A 25936-nucleotide genomic window follows, 5' to 3' on the forward strand; every position below is an offset into this window, starting at 1 on the left:
CACAATGAACATCTCTTTGTCTGTTGGTGTGAGTAGAGACCGTGTGTCATGTGTGTGGCAGACAGTGCGAGACCATCTCTGCCATCTTTGTGTCCACACCAATGAGAGCTGCTTCCTGGTGGAGAGGGCTGTTGTTGGACTCCTTCGACTTGCAATCCGGCTGCTACGACGGGAAGACATTAGCTCTCAGGTACACCAAACACATACACACACTCTTAGGCTGTTAAAAAATTGTCAAAATGATGTTGATCCTGAATATTTCTTCTAAAAACCACAAATGTTGAACCATTTGAATATCTACTTATGCACATTATGTGCATAAGATGGCATATTATTGTGAGCGACATAGCTATGTGTACAGGTATTTTTATTTTAAACATAAACATGTGTTTAAAACAATCTACATACCTACACATTACAAAATAAACAAAGAAAATAATGTACCATACCCTAAAACATCATTTAAAGACTGCAGACCTCAGGCAACCGCAGGCTCACCCGATAGAGTGTAAGCACCATATAGGCTGAGTCCTTTGCAGCAGCTCAAGTTTGATTCTAACCTGTGACCCTTTACAACTCTCTCTCCCTAATGCTACCCTGTGGTTGGTGCTACAGTGAGAACTGGTCATTCAGAACATTAATATATCAGTAAACAACTATTTGCTATGTAAAGATAGAGTGAAGTAATGGATCCATGCGCAGAGAATGAAGTCACACTCTCTCCCTGTGTTTGCTGTAGTCTTAGCTTCTCTAATCTTGTTGTTCTGCACTGCGCTTATACAGTGGTTACCACTGATGATGCTGTCCTGACCCGCGGTGTTGTTTTTATGCCTCCATTCTGGAGGCATAATGTTTTCAGGTTATCCATCTGTCCCATTCTTGTGAATGTATGTGGATCATGGCAAATAAAGTGACAGCAGCACCATCATAGATGAGAAAGCATATTGTGACAGTGATGAGTTTCTTTTTCTCATTCAGCCAACACTGCCCCGACTGCTCTTGTGTGTGTTACATCTTGCGGACACATTGCGTTTATTTTTGAGGACAGGCACGACCAGCGCTCCAAATAGCATTATAACACCATTATTATATTAAGACTCTGTCATATCCAGTTAAAAGCTCCTTGTAGTTGCTTTAAGATTGGATTGAAGAAATTACAATGCACTTAAAAAATCCATTAAAAGAACAGATGGCCATACTTATCACCTACATACTATCACCATACTTATATTCCAACCCTGATCTTCTCTCTCCATGTGTCCCCACAGGTTCTCCACTCCCTGCGTCTTCTGCTGATGATGAAATCTCACGTCTTGTCCCGGGTCAGCAGAGAGGTGGCTTATGGTCTCCATGAGCTACTCAAGACTAATGCAGCCAACATTCACTGTACAAACGACTGGTACACACTCTTCTCCTTGCTGGAGTGCATTGGAGCCGGTGTGAAACCTCCTGCCTCCTTCCAGCTGGCCTCCACCACTACTGACCATGACACAGGTTCAGTATTTCTCTCCTTATCATGACATTGTGTCTGAAGGTGACAACAGCTGATGATTTTACACTGATGAGCACATATTAAACACAACCTTTACTCCACATGGTTTGACCCCTCCACAACAAGTGTTAAGTAAATACATTTTAAATCATATGGTCTTTCACAGGGTTACTTATACAATTTTTTAATGTCTTAAAGTAATAATCTTGAAGAGTTTTCATTTAAATTGAGTCATACCCATGGCAATAATATGGACTGGGTGTCCAGGGCAACATTCAAGGAAAAAATGCCGTATGAAGTTGCAGATAATGCAAAGTGAACGCTTCCCTACTGTTGCAGCTTCACATTGAAAGCATTTAACTGGTGAAACATAAATTCACTTTTATTATGAAATAGTCACAGAAATGCAATGTTTTTCAGTAAGCTTAGCACTTACTGTGATTATGAATCATTAATGCATCTACGACACAAGAAAAAGTTTTTTTGACAGACGATCAGTTTGAAATAATTCAGGGAGAAATGGAACGTCAGTTGCAGCCACAGTGAGATGTTGGCTGAGGAGCTGAAGGCGACAGGCTGCACACCTCCAACTTAGTGTGGTGGCCATCTTTCACTGTACCTGACTGTGTGCAGACTCATGCTGTGCGCAGGGTAAACAGATCATGGTTTCTCATAGAATGATGGAAAAAGACCAATTATTGACTGACTTAGCTGGGCTGCCGGGCTACTCACCTAACACAACCGAAACGCCTGACCCATTGCTGGGACCGAGCCGCTAATAACTCAAGCTCCGGACATTAACCCATGCTACGATTGTAACATTAAATTTAATTGAATCGACATAGCGACATGTGCCTAATGTTACTGTAACACTAATTAAAACAGACATTTGACTTTATGTTGTACCTGTCCAGGAGAAGAAGAGCTAGCTCCGAGTCAGATTGTAGCCCCTTTAGCTCTTGCAGTGCTCTCCACCTTGGAAATGCAAGGCCAATGTTAATCCGAGTTCTGTCCTTTTCTTTATCCGACACTTCTTTGCCAACAACCGTTGTTTCTTTAGAGATAATGTCAGATCCTGGTCGTCTTCAGGTGGACGTTTCGCTCTCTGCCATTTCATTTCGAAAATACGCGCTGCCATTGCTCACCGGCTGTAGCCTTTTATAGAGAGGGAGGGCCAAAGGCTCCGAGAGGAGGAGGAGGAGGAGAAGGGGGGGATTCACATGAACGTACATAAATGCGCAGCCGGACCGGCTTGTAAACAATGGGCTGGAGATCAACACAGAGAGAGGGTGTGTGAGGTCATGCTATACCCAGATGAAATTACACCTCTAGTTCTTCACATAGCAATTTTTAATTCCTTCAATCTAGAAATGATGAATTTTGCTTATTGCTCCTTTAAAGCCGACACATTAAAAACACAAAGGATTCACTGTTTCCCCACCAGAATTATATTTCTAGCACAACAGGAAAGATAGTAATGTCCACAAAAACATACAGTTGAACAGTTGAGTAGATAAAGTATAAAAATCCATGTCATTTCCAAGAGACTTTCCTTTTGGTGTCTGATGGAAGTCTGAGGTGGACATTGCTTTTTTTGGCTTGGCTTTAGCAACTTAATAAAAACTCCAGATCAGTGGTTATGGTGGTAATGCATTCTTGATATTGAAATGTGGCAATTCTTTTTTTCTTTTTTTTTTTTTTATAGATATTTTTGGGGGCATTTTTGCCTTTAATCGATAGAAAAGCTAAGCGTGAAAGGGGAGAGAGAGGGCCACAGGCTGGAGTTGAACCTGGGCCGCTGCAGCAGCAGCCTTGTACATGGGGCGCCTGCTCTATCCACTAAGCCACCAATGCCTCGAAATGTGGCAATTCTTACTTTCTAGTGCGTGGTCCTTACTGGTATCCCAAGTTTGGTAGGACCAGTTTGACTGGTTTGATTTTTTTTGCATTCAGATATTTCCTTAGGACTGTTTGAGTTTACAATTAGGTGCAAGGCAGTTGAAAGCAACATACTACCATATGTATGCAAAAGGCTCATCCGTTCACTTTTATAATGGATTTAGAAAATACTCAGAAACTGTAAAACTAGCCGATTGTTACCTTATATCAAACAGTTAAGAAAATTGAAAAAATAATTGTCTGCTCTGTGTCTCCAGGTGCCCAGTCAGATAGTGAGCTGCCATCACATCATCTGAGTGAAGTGAGTTCAGAGCGTGGCTATACGTCTGACTCAGGAGTCTACACCGAGCACAGCAAGCCCAGGATTCTTCGCTCTGCAACAGACGTGGATGTAGCAAGCAGTGGATGGCTTGTGGTCAGCGTAAACACACACACACACACACACACACACACACGAGCAGCAACATTTACTGTATACTGTACATGCACAGTCAGTAAAATATCATCAGTTACAAGTGTTCAGCATCACATGTTAACCTATTCGGTAACAGTGTTGAATTTTGACTCCGTCTTGTCTCAATCTCAGACAAGGATGACTTGATATTATTTTAAGACCAGTAAAGACCACAGCTATGGGAATATCAGTAAATTGCCTCTGCAATGCCATTTGGTTCAATCAAATCAAGACATTTCTTATTGTACACTGATCCATACACACATATATACAATATGTGAATAAAGCGGTGGATGAAGAGGAATTTTCTGACAATGTTTTTTATGACAATGTGGTTTGCACGTGTCACATTTTATTGTAGGTGTGTCATGCAGTGTGGGACTTGAACTGGTCTTGGTCTTGTCTCATGGCCTTTGCACACTGTTGTATTTTTTTTTTTTTTTTTTTCCCCAGATGCATTTTTTAATCTGTCATCAGAAAAAAATCATTAGGCACAGGAACCTTGCACACTGATTCTGATGTGTTTTATTGTTCTCTTCATCTCAAAAATTTGCAATACGTGACAAAATGAAAAGACACATTTCCTCCTTTGCCTCTCTCGACTGGAGTTACCTGTCTGGCTCTGACCACTTCCCTCTGTCTTGTACTGGGCACCGCAGCTGCATGAAGGTGCTGAGCTGTCCTCCCTCTCTATCTCCAAATTCTGTGGGCGGTCCACATCCTCCCCCTCTTCATCATCATCCACTTGAATATTACTATCTGACTTGTTGAATGTGAGCTATCTGAGTTATGAAATGATTCAGTCCGCCCCTTTCCTCTGTCTGTCTGTTTCCTGCAGCCTCATTTTCTTCACTGACTCTTGGTCAAACAGACGAAAGTTTCGGACTCAGTATGCATGATTAACACAAGGTGCGATCATATTTATTTTTAAATGTGCTACAATTTCTGACCATAAAAATGCACTCAGTGTGCAAAGGCCTTCAGTCTCGATACATTCTGGTCTTGGTCATGACCGTGGGGCGGCTGTGGCTCAGGAGCTAGAGCAGTTTGTTCATTAATCGGAAAATCTGCGGTTCCTCCTGCAGCTTCTTCAGTTCGCATGTTGAACTGTGCTTGGGGAAGATAATAAGCCCCAAATTGCTCTTGCGGTGTGTGAGCAGGTTGCACCTTGTTATGGTAGCCTCAGCCCCCAGTGTATGAATGTGTGTCTGAATGTGGCATGTAGAGTAGAGTGCTTTGAGTGGTCAGAAGACTAGAGAGGCACTGAATAAATGCAAATCAATTTACCATGACTTTCTCTTGGTTTGGGTGATCTTGGTGATCACTCTTATTTGTGGAATTTGATCAAATTCCAATGCATATTTGTATTTCAGTGATTTGTCAATTTTTTTTCCAGGTCGGGAAAGATGACCTAGAGACGAGTAAGAGCCCTCCAGTAAGCACTAAAGCTCAGCTGAATCATCCACTGGTCAACCAGTACAGTCTGACATTGGGTCAGGACCTAGGCCAGCATGACACCAAGTCTCTCATCAAGTGTGTGGAAACGCTCTCGTTCATTGTCCGGGATGCCGCCCATGTCACCCCAGACAACTTTGAGCTGTGTGTTAGAGCTATACGAGTGTTTGTGGAGGCCAGCCTCAATGGAGGTGAGACACTGAAATACATTTTAAATTCCATAGTAGTTATTTAAAAGACTACATTTACTAAGTACCTAAGAGACTAAGATAAAGCGAAAAGATGACATGAAACTACTCAAAGATAATGACATATAGCTGTGTAGCCACTAGGCTGTCAGCTCTGTGTTGACTGAGCAGTTGAATCAGCCTGTGAGCAAAAGTTTGATTGGCCCTCTACTGAATGCACAATTCTGCATACCTAATTAAAGGGCTACAGTGATTTATTATTGCATGTCCGTAAAGTTGGGGGATATGTGAGAGACAGAATGATAATGATATCAGTCCAAATCAGTTGGCAGAGTCAGAGACTCCATGTCCCCAGTTTGTAATACAGGCTTTTTATTAAAATTTCCTAGTTGTGAAGCACAAGCTGAGACCAATAACCGTGATGGCATCACCTCTCAGTTACAGAGGTTGACACTGCAGAGTTGAGACCCTCTGTGTCCTATTCAGACCTTTATATCTCTCACTTATTTGGGGGATTCTGATGTTGTTAACCATGAAGTTACAAATGGCCTATCTAGAATATCTCCTTATCCCCTAATGTTAATTTATTATGCCACTTGTGTATAAATTTATCCATCCTCTGTTCAACAGTTGTGTGCTTTCTACACAGGCATAATGGCTCGTGTTTCACACATCCTATGCATGCATAGCTGCAACCCAAAGCATCTTTTTACACCTCAAGTCTGTTTTTTTGCATCTGTGTGCATGAATGCTTGATTTAAACCTCCTGGGATGGTACCAACCAAATATTACACCAATCATTTCTCTCTTCCCTAAAGACATAGTTTTTTCTATAATTGCTATGGTTTGCCCTAGTTATTCCAGGCTTGACAGCTATTCAAGAAAAGAATGGTCTGTGATTCAAATGTTGTAGCAGCAAGTAAAAACTTTCGATTCAACCTGCAGTCATGTAATATCCACTTAAACTGTAAACTCCATGGTGACAGATGCATTTCAGAAATATACAAGTTAAAAAAAATCATACAATGTGACAGGTTTATAGAGACAACACTGAGCCTTCAGTCTGCATTGTTTTTGCCCCCCCCTCCATCTTAGTGTCCTGCCCTATGTTCTTCTCCCTCTTCCTCTCTCCAGTCTCAGCCCTTTAACCTCCTTGTTATCTGTCCCTAAAACCTCCTCCTCCCCTTTTTCCATCCATTCTTCCTTGTGCTGTTTGTGATCTACAGTATGACAGGGATTAAGGTTGAGAAACGGCAGTGGTGCTCTCATGCTTTTACATAGCTGATGGCCTATTCATTTTCTCGTAGTGCTTCAGGCAACTGGATACATGCTGTCAACAGAGCTTTACACAGACAAACAAAAGGGATGGGTCGATCAAAGTGCTGAGCTAAGGCATGGTGCTAATCTACAGTATATGAGATACTAATAGATTGCACAAACCTGTTATTCTGTTGAGCTTTTGTGGTCTCACGTCATATGGGTTTTCTTTTTGGGTTTTTTTAAAAGTGGTTTCAAGATAAATGGAAGGTTTTTTAAAATGGCCCGTTGCTCTGTGGTGGTTACGGACATGCAGGACATCTTAGATGTGATAAGTTCAACCTTAGTACAACCTTTTTAGGATGATAATGGACCATACCTCTTAGTGCAGGGGTGTGGGCAGCAGCTGCATGGCAGTAAAGATGTGGTGTAGTGAGCATATTTTGTTTGATGTTTATCATTAACCATTTCTGAGTCTTATTCAGTGCTTCAGTCAGTTTAAAAATAAAGTCTGAGCTATACTTTGGCCTGCTACAATTCACAAGTTTTTGCAGTGGTGCTGTTGTGTGAATTTGAGTTTGGTGTAGGAGGATGACACAGCAGCCCTTTATGCACATCGATCGTGGGATTTTCCGATAGGCTAAACTAGCAACGTAAGAGACACAGACTTTATAATATGGCAAATATCAAAGGTGCATTTATGGTTTTTAATTACGTAGGCACTGCAGTTTGTGTACAATACAGGGAAAATGTTTAGCAGCTCTACTTTGAATGACATCCTCATCAACATCTGGGACTTCTGGTCTTGATGACCTGTGAGCTTCCTGGTATAAGACAATATAAGAGGGGCAGCCGCACACATCCAGTATAGACAGTTGCTGGACCAAAAAAATCAGCGTCAGAAAAGAAGAGGAACGTCCACACACTTGTAGCTCCCAGTTGAAGTGCAATATAAATTTATTTAGCACATCCCAAAAAAAATGATTAGGGAGGGGGATATTCTAAAGACAAATTTATATCGCAAAAGCACGGACAAAAACTCATTACTGCATGGTGCCTCCTACCACCCCACCTCTTTGAAGAAATACCTCCCTTTCTCACAATTTAATCGCATCAGACAAGTTTGCAGTGACAATATGGATTTTCAGGAACAATCGGTTATCTTACAGGACTAATTCAGACAGAGAAGATACAAGGAGGAATGGATTACCAGTGCTGCAACAAGATTTCACAGGATCTCTTAAATGCCTTCACACAGAAAAAATCAAAAAATCTGAAACAAGAATACCATGCTGCATTCAATATTCACCTGTGGGGAGGGAATTTGAGAAAATCATAAAACAAAACTGGCACATTCTCAACTCAGACCCTTCATTAAAGGAATGTTTCAACAATCTCCCTCAAGTGATCTACAAAAGACCCCCAAACTGGAGCGGACCGACCCCCTCCTGTCACCTCATACTTTCTCACCCAAATCAAGCCTGGGAACTACAGATGTGGAAACTGTCTGCAATGTAATTCCACTTACAAAACACACACTTTCAACCATCCTCATTCTGGAAAGAGATTCCACATTAAAAGTGTCATCTCCTGCAAAACAATGCCCCTGTGGCCTTGCCTATATTGGTAAGACAACAAGACCTTTAAAAACTAGGATTACTCAACACAGATGTGCTATTAGAAACCATGACCGATCCATTCCTGTTGCTGTCCATTTCACACAAGCCCGCCACAGTGTCTCCTCATTGAAGTACATTGGTATAGAATCTTTCAAAATCCCTCGCAGAGGGGGGGATGTTGACTCTCTGCTTCTGAGGAGAGAATTGTACTGGATTTACACATTAGACACCCTAGCACCAAAGGGTCTCAATGAGGACTTCAATGTAAAACCATTCCTTTGAAATCTGTCATATGGGCCATTGTGCAATGTTGATGTATGGTTAAAAATATTGATGTATGGTTAAAAATGTTTGTGCTGATTTACAAAAAAATGTTTGTGTCCTCCACACACACAAAAAAGAACCAAAATGTGAGAGTATTGCCATGTTCTAAATTAAATTATTCCAGCTAACATTATTGCGGATAACTAAGGACTAAAACTAAAACAAAAAACTAAAGTAAAAAATCTCTGAAAAACATTTTAGTTTAATTTGAAAAATATTGTGGTTGATTATTGTTGAACCAGCCATCCTACATAATAAAGTTTAGTTCTATATAGAGGCGCCTCTACCTAGTCAATTGAAAGTATAACAGCCAGCTGGCCTATGGTGTTTTATTCTTTGGTCAAGTGTAGTATAATGTAGAGTTTTTTTCTATGTATGTATATACTCACTATGACTTTTGGTGTCCTTCATCGTGTGAAAAAAATGTTTTGACTCATGTATTGTGTTCAGACAGATAGTAGAGGAACTGATCAGATCATTTATTCTGGATCAAAAATATTTTTAAAAAAATGTTTTCATGCAGATAGTGAAGTGGATTGGAACATACAATTGTTGCAGCTGATTGCAATGTGATCTTGATTGTGTCATGTGATCTACGTTACTTAAGATGGCCTCTCACAACACCTGAGTTGTCTGACGAAGAGCATACGCTGCTCGAAACCCGTCACTGTTTTTTGGGATGTGCTAAATAAATTTATATTGCACTTCAGCTTCCTGGTATAACCCACAATCTGGACTTTAGAGGTGTGCATTTTTAGAATACTCAAGTTCTCCACGGGACTAGTACATACTGGCCAGCAGAAAATGTAACCTTAATATGCATTAAAGCTACTTTGGGACTATTTTGAAGTCCAAGGAAAAGTACGGTGCCAACAAGTTTTCCCTCCTCAATCAACAGATGTCACTTCAGTTAAAAATCCTTGGGATTGCCTGACCTTGAACAGTCAGTGCCATAGCAGTGAGCAAAAAAAAAAGTCTGTGTTTTGAGAGCCTAAATAAGATACAGATACTCTTTTAATGATTTTCTTCCTCAGGTTACCGCAACCATGACAAAAAGAAGAGCCATAAGTATGACTCCTCCAAGTCCCGGATGAGGAAGAAGGCAGGGGGAAAGGATAAGGAGGGTGGAGGAAACACAAGGCGAGGAGGCAGCCGGGCATCCAGCCAGCGTCCGTCACGTTCCCACAGTGATGAGGAGGAGGACGAGGGTGTACCGGCCAGCTACCACACGGTGTCATTACAGGTTAGTCAGGATGTAAGTACAACAGCACTCTTTACCCTTCTACCTTATGTTGATTTAAGCCCAGCATCTCGTTACGCTCACATGATTCTTATTCGGCATATTTGAGAATGTTAGTCCATGCAGCACTAAAATGATTCATTTAAAGTCACATTCCCTCTCCCCATCTTTTCCGAGGCTAAGTGATTGTGGCATTTATTTGGGATAAAAAAGTTTTTTCTATTCTTTTCTATTCTATTCTATTCTATTCTTTTCTATTCTAGATGTTTATGGGAAATCATGGCTTTGACTTCAATATAGACATTTAGAGCAGGCATAACTTTGTATGATGACTAAAAAGAAAACCATAAAGCATTGTGAAGCAGTCCTTACAGCTGTGATGTGGAACAAAGAGGCTTTTACAGTCATGTCAGTATTTGAGCAGAACGTTACAGCTGCCCTAATAGTATCCCAACTCTCCTCTGTTTCTGGTGTGGTGTTGGCTTCGGTGGGAATGTAAGGTTAAAGAGTGAATAAACCCCCAGACCACTTTCTGGTTGGAACCCAAAATATATATAGGTATTCAGTGAGGTTGTTGATAAAATCACGTCCAAATCTCGACATTTGAGTGCAGAGTATTTGATTAGTATTTGATGAGTATTTAATTCTACATATTGTGACATAAATATGCATAGTGACTGCCCTCTATAGGTTGAAACCTGGCTAAGCTGATCTGGTGCCAAGTGACATGTTTGGAGGCAGCTTTTGCCACCAACTGACACCAAAAACAGCTGGGGCTGAGCCCTGCCCACAGTGACACACCACACACCACTAAAGGACAGCAACAAGCAGTATGAGAGTGTTTATTTAAGTGATTTACCAAAGTTACAAGCACGCGTTTCTTTCAGCTCATTGTTATAGTCTGTTGCTGACATAAATGGTGCAGGGTGTTTCACTGCTGGTCTATGGACAGAGACAGTCACTCTCACCACAACACTGTAAGTGCAACAAAAGCCCTTTGAGCAAACAGCTACTAAGAGTAATATATCAATGTAGCGTAGTCCACGCAAAAGATGTACAGATAACTAAAATAAACACTATGAAATATAGTTAATTCACATAACTCAGACAAGGTTGTACTGTAGCAAGAAACAATAATAATAATAATAATAATAATACTTTTTATTTATAGGCGCCTTTCACAACACTCAAGGTCATCTTACAGACAAAGATAGTGAAAGTATCAGCAGATAAAAAGTCAAAGGTAAGGAATAAAGTGACTTAAAATAAACAAATAAATAACAGCAAAACAAGTTCACAGTGATTAAAATTCTGTGTAAATGATGAATGTGTGTGGCTCTGTGGATGGGAGTCATACTGAATAGGCTATTTGAAAGAAGTGAGTTTTGAAGTTTACATATTAAATAATAATCTAAATTTTAAAATGAAAATCTCTCGTTTTTTTTGTTCTTAGCCTCCTCAAGCCTTATGGCCCCCCAGAAGCTTTGGCAACCCCTAGTGCGGGGGTTGGGAACCAGCGTCACAAAGAATCCGTGTATCATTCGTTCAATCATTTTTCAAAATAAAACCAATATGAAAAAACAAAATAATGACTTTTTTTAAAATATTTGTTTCCAGAACCAAAATGTAAAAAACGATAACTACTCATTTTCCGATTTCCGATTTTCTGTTTAAATGGAAAATGGAAAAAACGGTTACAGGCCGGGATTCGAGCCTTTCATACACTTTAAATATTTTCATCTCTTGCACATTGCGTGACCCGGTAGCCAAGTTTTTTTCTTTTTTTTTTCATTATAATTATTATTATTATTATTATTGAAGAAATAAATAAATAAATAAATAAATGAGGCTCGAGGTACTTGTATAAAGAGATCTGCAGATATTTTTATTGAATTTTTCACAAATATATAGCACAGGTGTTAAGTGTTGACAGGAAGTTTGTAAAATACACAGTCAGCTCTGATAATCCTGTCCATGCACAGTAGGGAGAAAATAAAAACACAACACAAAACAAAAAAAAACCTTATCTAACCCACCCACCCCACCCATGATTTCCAAGCCAGACTTTTACATAAGAGAATAAACAGGACAAATAGACCAATTGTACTTCATATCTGGAGTGATACAGGTAACAGCTGGAAGTCGGGTTTCAATCTAAGAAGGTAAAGAAAAAAAATGAAAAAATAAAATAAAGTAAAATAAAATAAAGAAATAAATATATATATAAATTAAGAACCCACTCATGGGCCAAAAGGGGGCATCAGAGAAAGGACCGATTTATACAATTGGTATTGCTGACATAAAAACAGAGAACAAAGTTTGAGTGAGATCCAATCCCTAGCTAGTTTGAAGATTATGGAAGTATTCCAGAAGAGGTACCCACACTTTTTGAAACTTATCTTTGGAGTTACAAATTGTGTAATGTATTTTTTCAAGGTTTAAACAAGACATAACATCTCTCAACCACTGAGCGTGGGTGGGCGGGGCAGCATTCTTCCACCTCAGCAATATTGCATGTCTGGCCAAGAGAGAGGCAAAAGACAGAGTTCGGCGTTTGGCTGGGGTCAGGCGCACATCTATGTCACCTGTGGTGCCAAAAAGAGCAATCAGAGGATTGGGTTCCATGTCCAAGTTGACAGTTAAGGATAAAGTTTGGAAGGCTTCTGCTTGTAGCCTAGTTATGGCTTTATCCCTATCTTTATTCAAGAGAGAGAGTGGTATATCAGTTTGAGAGCATTATTTATTGATTTCACGTTCAGATTCTGTAATATTGTCCCTCAAACCCTGCCCTTGCACTCAGATAGCCTCTGCTTGAGCTTAGATCTACTCTGTTTCTGCTCAAACTGTGTGCTCGCACTCAGATACCATGTCGCTCGCACAGATTTCCTGCTCGAGCTTCAGCTTTTCTCCTCGCGCTCAAACTCTTTCTGTGCGCTCGCGGAATTTCTGCTCTCAGATTTCTGCCCTGCTCTTGGATTTTTTTTGTGTAACATAACCCTGTCAAAATCCCCCAACCAATAGAACGCCAGGTTTACTGTTGACCAATGAAGTGATCCCAGGTGGGCACGCTTGCTTTAGTTTAATAAAGCCATTTAATAAAGCCCTGGAGGGTGGCAGTGGATGAACCCGGTTAAAGTCCGCCAGGGATCATTTCATTGGTCAACAGTAAACCTGGCGTTCTGTTGGTTGGGGGATTTTGACAGGGTTGTTACACAAAAAAAGAGCTGGGAAATCTGAGTGCAGAAATTCCGCGAGCGCACAGAAAGAGTTTGAGCGCAAGGAGAAAAACCAAAGCTCGAGCAGGAAATCTGTGCGAGCAACATGGTATCTGAGTGCGAGCAACATGGTATCTGAGTGCGAGCACACAGTTTGAGCAGAAACAGAGTAGATCTAAGTGCAAGCAGAGGCTATTTGAGTGCGAGGGCAGGGTTTGAGGGACAATATTACAAAACCTGAACTTTATTACTAAATCAATAAATAATGCTCTGAACTCATATACCAATCTCTTGAATAAAGATAGGGATGAAGCCATAACTAGGCTACAAGCAGTTGAGAATGGAGCACCCCTCTGCGAAGTTCAAAAGTTCCTCTGCAGATCTCTTCATAAAATTACCTCAAGCCTCCTTTCTTTATTTATGTATTTATTGCCTTTATTCACTGATGTAACGTTTTTGTCTCGATATTTTGTGTGATATCTTTGTATATTTCTTCAATAATAATAATAATAATAATAATAATAATAATAAAAAAGTAAAAAAAAAAGTAATAAAAAAAACTTGGCTTCCGGGTCATTATTGTTGTGTTGTTGTTTTTTTTTTTGTTTTGTTTTGTTTTGGGGTTTTTTTTCATTTTGGTTCTGGAAACAAATATTGAAAAAACAAGTCTTTTTTTGTTTTTTCATATTTGGTTTTATTTTGAAAAATTAATGAACAAATGATACACGGATTATAAAGGGATTATAAAGGGACAGAGAAATCACCTCAAGACAATGAAAAAGACAAAAAGATACAGAGAGGGCTTATTATTTTATACATTATTTGGTAAATAATAACAATGAATAATAATAAAAAAAAAATCATGGATGCAGGCAACCTTTTTCTTAATGCATTGCAGAGCTTCAAGTTCCAGGGAGGAAGCACTTCAGCCAAAAGTCTGGGGTTTCTTTACTCTTTCAAGGGTAACACCATGTGTTTTCATCCTGTTGCTGTTCTTATTATCCAGAGTTTTCAACTATTTTCTGCATAGACTGTATAACAAAAATATACAACATGACTGCTTTCCAAAAGTGAAGCCATAACATATTGCCCCCTGATGGCTGGCTGTAGTACAGGTCATAAACCCCGCCCCCTCAATGTTAGTGGACTGGACATGGGCCAAACTAAAAAATCAAAGTATAGTTTCTTAAATTTTTCCCAAAGGTGTTTGTCATTTTAGGTAGTTATTGGTTTTAATTAGTTATTTGATGCTATTAAAGATGGAGTTTGAGCTCATAAATGACAGCTGTGTGTGCTAATCACTGTGCATGCAAACAGTAGGGCTGCTTGTGATTGATTACTTTAGTTTTCAGTGATTCTCCTGACAGGCTGCATATTATCTTAACTAAAGAGTGATCTGAATTTCCGCATCTTTCTGCAATTAGATCCATTCGGTTTGCAAACCTAACTGATTTGGAGTTAATGCCGCAAAGAAGTCAAAAGTTAAAGCAACAGCATTTAATGTCTGTAATACACTGTATAACACCCTGTTACCTGATTGTATCAAATATTTGAAAGACATAGATGTTTTTAGGTCACTAGTCATTTACTCCATGTGTTGCTAGTAGTAAATGATGAAACCTCAAAATCCAAATACATAACCATACACATCATCATCAGTATTCACCTTCATCTGGCTTTACCTGACTGTGTCATCATCCCACACTTAGACAGTAGACATAAATCCATAAATCCTGTTAATGCTAACATTGGTGTTGGTGTGTGTGATGATGCAGCTCTTAGACCTGATGCACTGCTGCACAGGGCTCAGCAGATTGTCTACAGCTCCTGGGCGGTCAAGTCCAATATGGCCTCTAAATAGTACCTTAATGAAGCTTTTAATGTTCATTTTTATTGAGACATGGTAGCTCTTGAAATGGTGTTTAACTGGAAATTTGTTGGATAAAATACCAAAAATTAAATGAAAATAATAATGATAAATTTGATTTATAATCAATAATAACAGAATAATGCAGGTCCACTAGTTGCACAGTTCAAGTGCATTTGCAGTATATGACAAAACTGATGACTGCTAATATGAAAAGAAGACTTGGCTTGATTACATGTCCATTTTTTTCTAAAGTCCTTGTTATTATGGTACCTATTTGAAATTATGTTAAAAAATACATCTACTGGAAAACCAAAATCCTTAAATCAAACCTGCTGCTCCACACATCTTGCTCTTCTTGCAAATGAAACTTATTACTTACTGTTTTAGCAAGTGACTAAGGTCAAATCTTTTCAACTCACATCTGACTTTTCAGACACCACTGGTATATTTTTGACAAAACTGTCTTAAAAGTGTTTTTTCATTAAGAACAATGAATGATTGACCTTAAAGGGAAGTTAACTGTAAAGGTTAAAATGTCAGGTGTTCAAAGGTCATTATAGGCATTTCTAGCCCATTTTTGGGGGTGCTGAAGCACCCCTAAATTGGATCCCAGCACCCCTAAAATTTGAGAGATTTTTAAAAAAAATTTTTTTTTACTGTATGTCCTTTTTTTAACAAGCTACAAAAGTGTCAAAACCATACAGTACTTGGTTGAAACGTAATATTTTAACAACAGCACCCACTCAAAAATGGTTTGATCCACTCCATCCCTCCCACCTTTCCCCGACTCGGGCTCTGAGTGCTCTATCTGCACAGTGCAATGCGCTACCTTCCAGAGTGGGTGGTATGCTATGCAGTAATGGTGTAAGTACCTGACTTAAACCAGGATATGTGGCACATTTCCTAACTTCTACCACTCAATACCAACACATTATTATCATTACCAGTCCTCATTTTTGCTGCATTTAATCGTAGGACACTGTTTATGTTGTTAGGTAGGAGTTAGCTGACATTTTTTCTAGCTACGAAACGTTACAGGTGGTCAGTACCACTGTCCTCTATTTAAATTGGAATGAGAGAAGCTAGCTGTTGTGTCATGTGCATGTGTTAATATTAAAGCCAAGGTGCTACTGACTAGCTAATTGACTGGATGCCTATTAACATTATAATTGTGTACACGGTGTGTAGCGAGTGTTGCTCTGTTTACAAGGTGTGTGGTGACTGGCCAGTGTTATTCTGTGTACACGGTGTGTGGCGAGTGTTACTCTGTGTACATGGAAGTGCCACCAGCTTATTAGTTGTAATAACGCATTATCCGCTGGGAGGCAACAGAAGTTACACACTATAGCTTTAATGTTACATGTTGTGCATTGCATTTCAAATAAAAGTCCAAAAAATAAGTCCAAGGTCCATTTTTGGTATTTTTGGTACTCACTATAGGGGGCTGGTTTACTCCAGAAACATACATACTGTTTATGTATATGTTGAGGAGCTGCTGTATCAAAATGAGTTGTCTTCCCCCAGAAATTAGGGTTACGATATGTTTCTTTTATGATTCCAATCCATTCCTCTTTTGCTGTGGCTCAGCATTTAAATAACCTTTATCAGATTTGATGGTTTAGTCACAGACTTTCCCAAAAAGTGTTGTGCTTTTCTTTCACAAATGTGGGAATGAAATTGCGTTAAAATGTACAAAACAGTGAAATTTATCTTGCCTGGCCGAGCAGCTCTCTAGGTGCTCAGCACCCCTAAACCTCTGGTCCTAGAATCGCCCCTGGCGTAGGTCAAAAATAGAACATTTAAAAAACGGTCTTGATCCCTTTTTTATTTTGATATTTAATCTCTCTCATTTCTGTGCCCCGGAAGTTATTCAGCCTAGCGCTTACTTAATTTACTGTCTGATACTGTTAGTAGGCTGTTGTTTATTATGGCTGCCTTGGAGTCCCAAGGATTATGCGCTTGTTGCCACGACGTAAAACATAACTTTGACTCTGCAACATTACCATTGTTCTCAAAGGCTCTGGTAGATCCACAGTGATCTGATTCACAGCTTCCGATTGGAATTTCTCGGTCCGCCTTAAATGTAGCATAATGCCTGTAGATGCCAGTCATTTTCAAGCTAATTCATGAACTGAAAAATTGAACAAATACAGGGAAGATGAAGGATCAGTAGAGTGCAGTTGTCCTAAATTTTGAGCATTTTAACTGTAGCATATTTTTCTTATTGTCCTTACTCATGGTAAAGTGCTTTACAGTGTTGCTATTTCTGCCTATTTGCTGTGGTCTTGTTTGCTCTGTGTTAAAAAGTCTTAAGAAACTAATACTCCAGTATGACAGGAGATGTCAAAAGGTATCATAATCCTGAGTTTTCTTCATTTTACTGTAGTGTTTTTTCTTAATGATCTGGACACAGTTTCTGATTCCTCGTATTTGTTCAATTTCTCAGTTCATGAATTAGCTTGAAAATGACTAAATACCGAATACCGCCATCTACAGACGTTAAGCGACATTTAAGGTGGACCGAGAAATTCCAATCGGAAGCTGTGAATCGAATCACTGTTCAAATAAACACAAGAAATTGGTGCTCTAGAGAAAGGATCAGCGCTCAGTGAATAACCTCCTAATGCCGGATTTCCACTGGACACGTGTCCGTTGCGGAACGGCAGCGCTGGTTATCCGCTGCGTGCTCCGCCGTCCGTCAGTACCCACTGGCTGCGTTTGCTGTGCGGTGCGGTGCAGCTCCACCGGAAGACATCTCGGTGCACTGCCATGATTAATATCTCCTCGTCCATGGTGTTCACGGGGTGAAATGACGTCTGAAGACCTCTGACCTGTTGACTTCAGGCCTGCCTCTGCCCATTATGTAGTTTTTAAGGTGTAGTCCAGGGAAATATGATCCGCCATGAACACTGTGTATTCAATTTTGAAAATTAACCGGATGTTTTATCGTGTTTCTGTGCACGACTTCCTGCCCCGTACGATCTGCTCTGTGCTGAATTGCTGCATTGTGCTCCGGCGTCTGGCAAAAATAGAAGTCCTGCGTATCTGTTCCGGAGGGCTCCGGAGTGCCGGAGCTGAGACGGAGCCAGAACGCAGCACAGCCGCAGCCGGTGGAAACACACACATTGACTAGAATGGAATCCTATTGGCTCCGCTGCCGTGCCGGAGCGGAGACGCAACCAACATGCATGTGGTGGAAATTGGCCTTAAGCCCTATGATAAGCTATTATGGCAAGGCTTAACTATACAGACCAGTGAGCAGTGATAACTAACACGTCTTTGAGGTCATCAGGTGGGAACCTCCTTTCATCAGTGTTTCATCTAGTTCCCGCACCGACCCAACAACCTCCTTTACTTTACACATGGCTTTCTCAGGCCAAACACCACTGCCACCTTCAACAAACCCAGGCTCCGTTTATGCGAGCTCCAGGTAGTGACCGTGCCGATACTACCTTTCCTAGCACATTCACCATACTCTATTTCACACGCTACAAAGCATAAGTCCAATATAAGCTTTTTTTTGTTTGTTTGTTTGTGTTTTTTAAGATATGTTTTTGGGCATTTTGCCTTTAATTGACAGGTCAGCCAAGTGTGAAATGGGGAGGGAGAGAGAGAGGGGATGACATGCAGCAAAGGGCCACAGGCTGGACTCGAACCCGGGCTGCTGCAGCAACAACCTTGTACATGGGGCGCCTGCTCTATCCACTAAGCCACTGACTGGTGGATCTCTCCACCTGATCTCAAGGAGTTATGTACCCTGCCTAGTCTGCCTGCTGGCCCCCAACTGACATTATTCTTCCTCATCCAAATCCACTGACTAGATCTAGCTGCTTCATCTGACATATCCTTCACTGTCTTCCTCAAACTCTGTCCCCACACTCCGAGTTCCCCCAGGAGTGAGACAGCTGATCTTGCTATGAATCCTCTACACCCCACTTCCACTGGACAAATCCTAGTTTTCCACCCTTGCTGCTCCTAAGCTTTCTTCTTTCATAGGCTTCTTCCACCGAGTCTTCCCAAGGAACTGTCAGCTCAATGAAGTAAACTAACCGTTGACTCACTGACCACAACACTATGTCAGGCCTCTGCTTGGTACAAACTATTTCCTGGGGAACAACAAGCTTTCCCCCTAAATCTACTTGCATTTCCCAATCACAAGCACCTTCTAGGCGGCCACACCCTTGCCTCCTTACTAACTTACCACTTCTGTATTTCTCCCCCTCATGAACAACCTGAATTGCTGAACTCCTATTCTTAAAACCTTCTGAATTTGCCTGTCTTCATTTCCCTTTGATGCCTGCAGCTAAACTTTTCGACACCTGGTTATGTCGCCATGTATACCGACCTTGTGACAAGCTAACTTTACAGCCTGACAAAATATGCTTTAAAACCCTTTGGGGTCTAGGGGATAATTGGCCGTTTTTGACTACTTTTCATTTTACCTTTAAATTTCACCTTAAAAAACTGTTTACCTTGCCTTGTTTGGTATCATTCTTTTCAGCACAACCTCACCTGTATGACTTTACAATTATTTTTACATTTTGACATACTGTATTAACACACTGGACCTAAAATCACACATAAAACATAAAATCCGAGTAGGAAAAAGTTTGATTTTTGACTGTGAAAACCACAAACATGTCTAACGAACCATTTTTGTAACTTAGAATGGAAATATAAATTGTGAACTCAAAAACTTATGAACAAATTTAGCAAACAACAAAGTTATATATAACTATTTACATGAAAATGCAGGCAATGCCTCAGGCGTTTTTTGAACAACTATTTACAACTATTTACAAAACAATCAGATGCCACACAACTTATTTGTGCCACTCTGAAAAGCAATTCCTGTCCACCACAACACAGAGGGGCACATCACAGGCCTGACACTTCCAGGGTGTGTCACTCCTCCTGTTGTCCACCTGGAGGCAATGTTTGCACCTCTGTCTGCCTTTTGTGGCTTTTTGGCTTGCATCTGTGGCTGTGACAATGGTCACAGGAACATGATCAGCTCTCCTGCTCTGAGGAACACCTTCCTTGTACATGCCACAAAGCTGACTGACCAGCTCCACCATGAAATCTTTATGTGTCATGGGCTGCACCTGCTTGGCATTGCTCATCTCACAGTGCAAGATGAAGGCATTTGTTGTTGCAGTGTCCAAGAAGTGCAGCAACATGGTCCTGTACCAGTGACCAGTTTTTCTGTGGGTGGAGTAATACTGTATGAGCTGATCTGACAGATCAACCCCACCCATACTCTGGTTGTAGGCCACGATTGGTGTGGGACAGGGAAAGTCTTGCACAGCCCAGCGTCCATCTCTGTCCTTCACACTGTGTCACCTGAAAATGCAGGATGGATGGTGGAGCACACAGACACCTCCCGTGTATCCATCCACTTCACAAATACAAGTGGGCCCTCTCTGATCCATCTCACTGATCCTCTTTCACATCTTTTGGTGAGAGCATTTTCCCTCCCTCTGGGGCATCCTTTTCTGCTCTCCTTGTAGGTGCCACACACTCCAAATTTCATGCTGGCCAGGTCCATGAATAGTTTGGGACTGGTGTAAAAATTGTCCATGTAGACGTGATATCCAGTGCCAAGACAGGATGGCTGAATAAGCTTCATGACCACATCATAAGACAGCCCATGTTCACTCACAGTTACTGCCTTGCCAGTGTATATGCTGAAATTGATGGTGTAGCCACTGCTTGACTCAAAAAGTTTAATCCCCCATTTAGTTGGCTTGTCCTTCATATATTGTGTCATGCCAGTTTTTGCCTTAGTCGCCACCATCCTTTCATCCACTGCCAGCTCCCTTCTCGGGTGGTAATAAGCCTGGCAGGCACTGAGGATATCATCATAAAGAGGCCTGACTCTAAACAATTTGTCATGGCCTGGTGTTCCCTTCTGTCTGTCATTATGAACATCCTCCTCAGGATCACTGAGGTGGATGTTCCAAAATATGGATCTGAACCTGTCTCGTGTCATCACTTTGGCTGGCAGGTGTACAGACAAAATGTGATTTTGTCTCCAGTAGTCTTGGAGACTTGGCAGCGACACCAAAGACATGTACATAAGAAGACCAAAAAACTTGTACAGATCATCTGTCTCTATGTCAGTCCATTTGTACTTTTTCCCTATCTCCTTGTTTTTTGCAGCATTTTTGTTTGTGTTGCTGCAGATTTGCTTGACTGTGTCAGTGGCAAAAAACAACAGAAACAGGTCTTTTGGACTGTGTGGAGAAAGTGTCTCTACCTGGACTCCTGGTGTTCTCCGTGGCTGGAACCTGCTTACTGCTGGGGCAGTGTCAGCATCCTCCTCTGTCTTCCAGGGCTCAGAGTGGAGGCGTGGCTCTGGCTCTGCCGCCTGTGTCAGTGGAGACCGAGACCGTGACCATGTGGGCGCGCTACGCCGTCCCCTCCTCTGTGTGGACCTCCGGGTGCCACTCGGTGCGCTCATCGGAGGCTCCTTTTCCTCTCTCTCCTCTTCCAACACAAACGATGGATCATCCCCTTCATCATCAAAGTTCTCACTCTCTGGCTCCGACTCCGGATCCGCGTTTCCCTTCGCTGCATCCCGCTCAAAGAGGAGATGCAGTGCCTGCTCCACATTCAGGAGTCGCCTCATTGTTTTGACACGCAAAACAAAAAACACTGCACTATACACCAAACACACTACACTACACACTAACCATACACTCCAAACACGCTAAATATCACCAAATCTCTAACTATTTCTCTGCTCACTGTCGCTATCGCTGTTTCTCTCTTGCCGCCGTAACTCCCACAAACCTTCTCCTCTTTCGTAGCAACAAATGCTGCTGTTGCCATACTATTTTTTGATTGGTTGATTGGCGCATTTTTCCACCAATAGGAAAGGGGGTGTGGTGGGAGGGTTTTTTTTCCTGCTGTTGTTGCTTTCAGCACTTTTGTCAGGCCGAAAAGCCCGTTTTTACCATTACTTCCTGCACCAAACGTGACAAAAATATTCAGGAAAATCATGGTGTTTATGATTTATCATAAGTCTGGTTTTATATGGCCTATCAACACAATTTAAAAAGTGGTACAAAGTTTGAAGTTGGCATTTTCCACACAAATTGAAACGGAGTCTCAGTGAGGCTGTGTCTTGCTGCTACGTCGTCTTAAATCGGTCACGTGATTTTGACGCGCCGGCGCGGTTCTGGACCGCAGAGGGTTAAGGTTGTGGTACCTGAACATAATGGGCATGATGGGTCCCCATTTACCCACATTTACCCACACCTAAAACTGTGGGTAAATGGGTCCCCATTTACACACAGTTTTAGGTTCTGGGGGGTTGGTAACACATCATATGTAGCCCCTACCAGGAATCGAATACGATTCTCCTCCATATTCCACAGGTCCCTCCAACTAAGCTTCCTCTTCTCTACACTTTCCCAATTCAGCGACTGTCCCTGCTTAGCCTGGGCCACTACCTTTGCACCCCTTAATATCTCCTCCTGTCTACCTGTCTATTCCACAACCAGCTTTCTTTTATCTTTGGGACCTGCTTTAGTCCATACCGGTTTGCCTCAGCCAGGCCCCAGGCCTCCCCGGCCAAACTGAACATTACCTACAATCTCCGCATGCCTAAGAGCTGCCTCTGCCTCCTGAACTGCTGATCCTGGGTTCCATTTCCTCCCCTTGGTTGGATTTGGAACCACATTCCTAACTACCATGTCCTTACTCCCAGATAACAACAGCTCTGTCCTGACCTTGGTACATTTAAATTCCTCTGTTAAACTAGATACTGGCAGTTGAAGTATCCCTTTTCCATACAATGCAACACTACTTAGACACCTAGGAGCACCCAACTACTTCCTAATATAGGAGCTAACCGACCTTTCAATTCTCTCCACAACGGATATTGGAATTTCATAAATTGACAGTGGCCACATTAACCTAGGATATACCCCAAACTGCAAACACCACAACTTAAACTTTCCTGGAAATTCTGATTTATCTGTTCTATCCAAGCCTTCAGCCACATCTTTTCTAAATTTCACCACCTGTTCCTCATCACTCAACTCCACATTGTACCACCTACTTAAGCTCTTTACTGGCGGCAGTAGCTCAGTCCATAGGGACTTGGGTTGGGAACCGGAGGGTCACCTGTTCAAATCCCTGTCCGGACCAAATATGGAGCGTGGACTGGTGGCTGGAGAGGTGCCAGTTCACCTCCTGGGCACTGCCGAGGTGCACTGAACCCCCCAACCTTAATCTGACATCTCTCCACTTTGTGCATGTATAGGTCCTGTTTGTGCATGTGTGTATTTTGGACCTGTGTGTTAATGACAACGGAGTGAAAAAAATGAATTTCCCTTCAGGGGGATTAATAAAGTATATAAAATTTAAAAATAAATAAATAAATAATTAAAACTGACTTTTCCCTAATTGTTGGGATTTCCTCATCATCTATGACAAACCTCCTATCACTTAACTTCTATCTACGTATTGAGATGCTTCTAGACTTACTAGGCTCGATCTTCTTGCTGGCCCACTTGAGGTTCTTATTTACCCTCTCTAGTAGCCTCTTTGTTCTTGGCATTGTTGTGGTCACCAGAGATTAAATATCAAAATAAAAAAGGGGTCAAGACTGTTTTTTAAATGTTCTATTTCTGACCTGCACACTAAATGAAATATTTGAAAAAGAAGTCGAAATCTGTTTTTTGGTGGACATTGAAAAACAAATAATGAAATAACAAATCATTTTTCCATTTTATTGTTTTTTCATTCTTAATTGAAATTCAAATGAACGAATGGTACACAGACCCAATATACATACCTGATTCCAAAAAAGTTGGGACATTGTCTAAAATGTAATTAAAAACATGAAGTACTGATTTGAAAATCTTTTTTGACCTATTTTGAATACAGTAAAAAGACAAGATATTTGCTGTGCAAACTCATAAAACCTTTTTTTTTTTTTTTTCATTTTAAATCTGAAGCCTGCAACACGTTCTAAAAAATTGGGAGCATGTTTACCACTGAGTGACATTTTTTTCTTTTCGTTTAACACCACTCAGTAAGCGTTTGAGAACTGAAGACACTAATTATTGAATTTTCGGATAACAGATCAATCAATCAAAAATGTTGGTTGGGTTCGGTTCGGGTTCGGCCCTCTTGACATGTTGCTGTGTGTGCTATGGCCTATTCAAGTGCGGGAATGTGTTATTTACATGACAACGCCTGAACGCAACACAGGCTCCGCTCCTTTGAGTATGGGTCAAGTGCCATGCTGCAGGTGTGGGCCGGGCTCATTTATAATTGTCTCAGACTCGGGTCAGGTTTGGTCAGGAAAATGTGGCCCGTGTGTGTGTGTGTGTGTGTGTGTGTGTGTGCGCGCACGCGCACGTGTCTGTGTGTGTGCACATTGGGGCAGAATGATACAGAGAGTAGAGGAGAATTGTGAACGCGCAACCATGTAGAGACAGAAATGACATGCCGTTGACTAAATAAGATAAATAAAATAAGGCTATTTAGTTTGTTTAATAAAAGGACACGATATGGTACTGGGGCCGTATTCACAAAGCTTCCCAGGGCTAAGAGTTGCTCCTAGTGACGAAATTCTAAGAAAATTCTTAGAATTGTGACATTTTCCCTTTAAAGCTAGGTCCTTGTAAAGATTAAAGTTATTCACAAAGCATCTTAGATCTCAACAGAGCTCCTAAGATGAAAAACTGTTAGGAGCAGGGAGGAGGACTTTTAAGAGGCTTAAGAGTTTCCTAAGCAGAGGAGAAAATGGTGGAAACCAGGGGCGATTCTAGGACCAGAGGTTTAGGGGTGCTGAGCACCCAGAGAGCTGCTCGGCCAGGCAAGATAAATTTCACTGTTTTGTACATTTTAACTCAGTTTCATTCCCACATTTGTGAAAGAAAAGCACAACACTTTCTGGGAAAGCCTGTGACTAAACCATCAAATCTGATGGAGGTTATTTAAATGCTGAGCCACAGCAAATTAGGAATGGATTGGAATCATAAAAGAAACATACCGTAACCTTAATTTCTGGGGGAGGATAACAGCAGCTCCTAACCAGCCCCCTATAGTGAGTACCAAAAATACCAAAAATGGACCTTGGACTTATTTTTTGGACTTTTATTTGAAATGCAATGCACAACATGTAACATTAACACATTAACAGTAATTGACTTTTTCAATGTTTGTCTCTGCCTTTTTCCTTCTTGTCTGTATTATATAATACAAATACATAAATAAAAATACACTTCAAAAAAGAAAAGTGCTTGAAATCTATAATAATAATAAATACACACAATAGGAGTTATAATGTTAATGGTCATCCAGTCAGTTAGCTAGTCAGTAGCACCTTGGCTTTAATATTAACACATGCACATGACACAACAGCTAGCTTCTCTCATTGCAATTCAAACAGAGGACAGTGGTACTGACCACCTGTAACGTTTCGTAGCTAGAAAAAACGTCAGCTAACTCCTACCTACCAACATAAACAGTGTCCTACGATCAAATGCAGCAAAAATGAGGACTGGTAATGATAATAATATATTGGTATTGAGTGGTAGAAGTTAGGAAATGTGCCACATATCCTGGTTTAAGCCAGGTACTTACACCACTACTGCATATCACCCACTCTGGAAGACAGCGCATTGCTCTGTGCAAATAGAGCGCTCAGAGCCTGAGTCGGGGAAAGGTGGGAGGGATGGGGTGGATCAAACCATTTTTGAGGCAAGAGGGGGGTGCTGCTGTATTTTTGTTGTTAAAATATTACGTTACAACCAAGTACTGTATGGTTTTGACACTCTTCTAGCTTGTTAAAAAGGGACATACAGTAAAAAAAAATTTTAAAAAAAATTCTCAAATTTTAGGGGTGCTGGGATTCAATTTAGGGGTGCTTCAGCACCCCCAAAAATGGGCTATAAATGCCTA

General features: G+C 41.0%; 1 protein-coding gene across 2 annotated transcripts in view; it reads left to right on the top strand.

Moving 5' to 3' along the window:
* The window catches only part of gbf1 (golgi brefeldin A resistant guanine nucleotide exchange factor 1), a 239332-nt gene that overhangs the window by 198975 nt on the left and 14421 nt on the right, over positions 1-25936 (top strand). The window contains exons 29-34 of one of the 2 annotated variants that reach the window (XM_049601154.1): positions 37-190; positions 1269-1494; positions 3649-3806; positions 5242-5491; positions 9723-9943; positions 11100-11207. In XM_049601154.1, the coding sequence (XP_049457111.1) occupies positions 37-190; positions 1269-1494; positions 3649-3806; positions 5242-5491; positions 9723-9943; positions 11100-11192 (1102 nt within the window). In that variant the 3' untranslated portion in view covers positions 11193-11207. Of the gene's footprint in view, positions 1-36; positions 191-1268; positions 1495-3648; positions 3807-5241; positions 5492-9722; positions 9944-11099; positions 11208-25936 lie in introns of those variants that run through there. The other variant, XM_049601155.1, reaches the window with a different exon arrangement.

The sequence above is a fragment of the Epinephelus fuscoguttatus genome, linkage group LG16, assembly GCF_011397635.1.
Source record: "Epinephelus fuscoguttatus linkage group LG16, E.fuscoguttatus.final_Chr_v1".
NCBI classification, from domain to species: Eukaryota; Metazoa; Chordata; class Actinopteri; order Perciformes; family Serranidae; genus Epinephelus; species Epinephelus fuscoguttatus.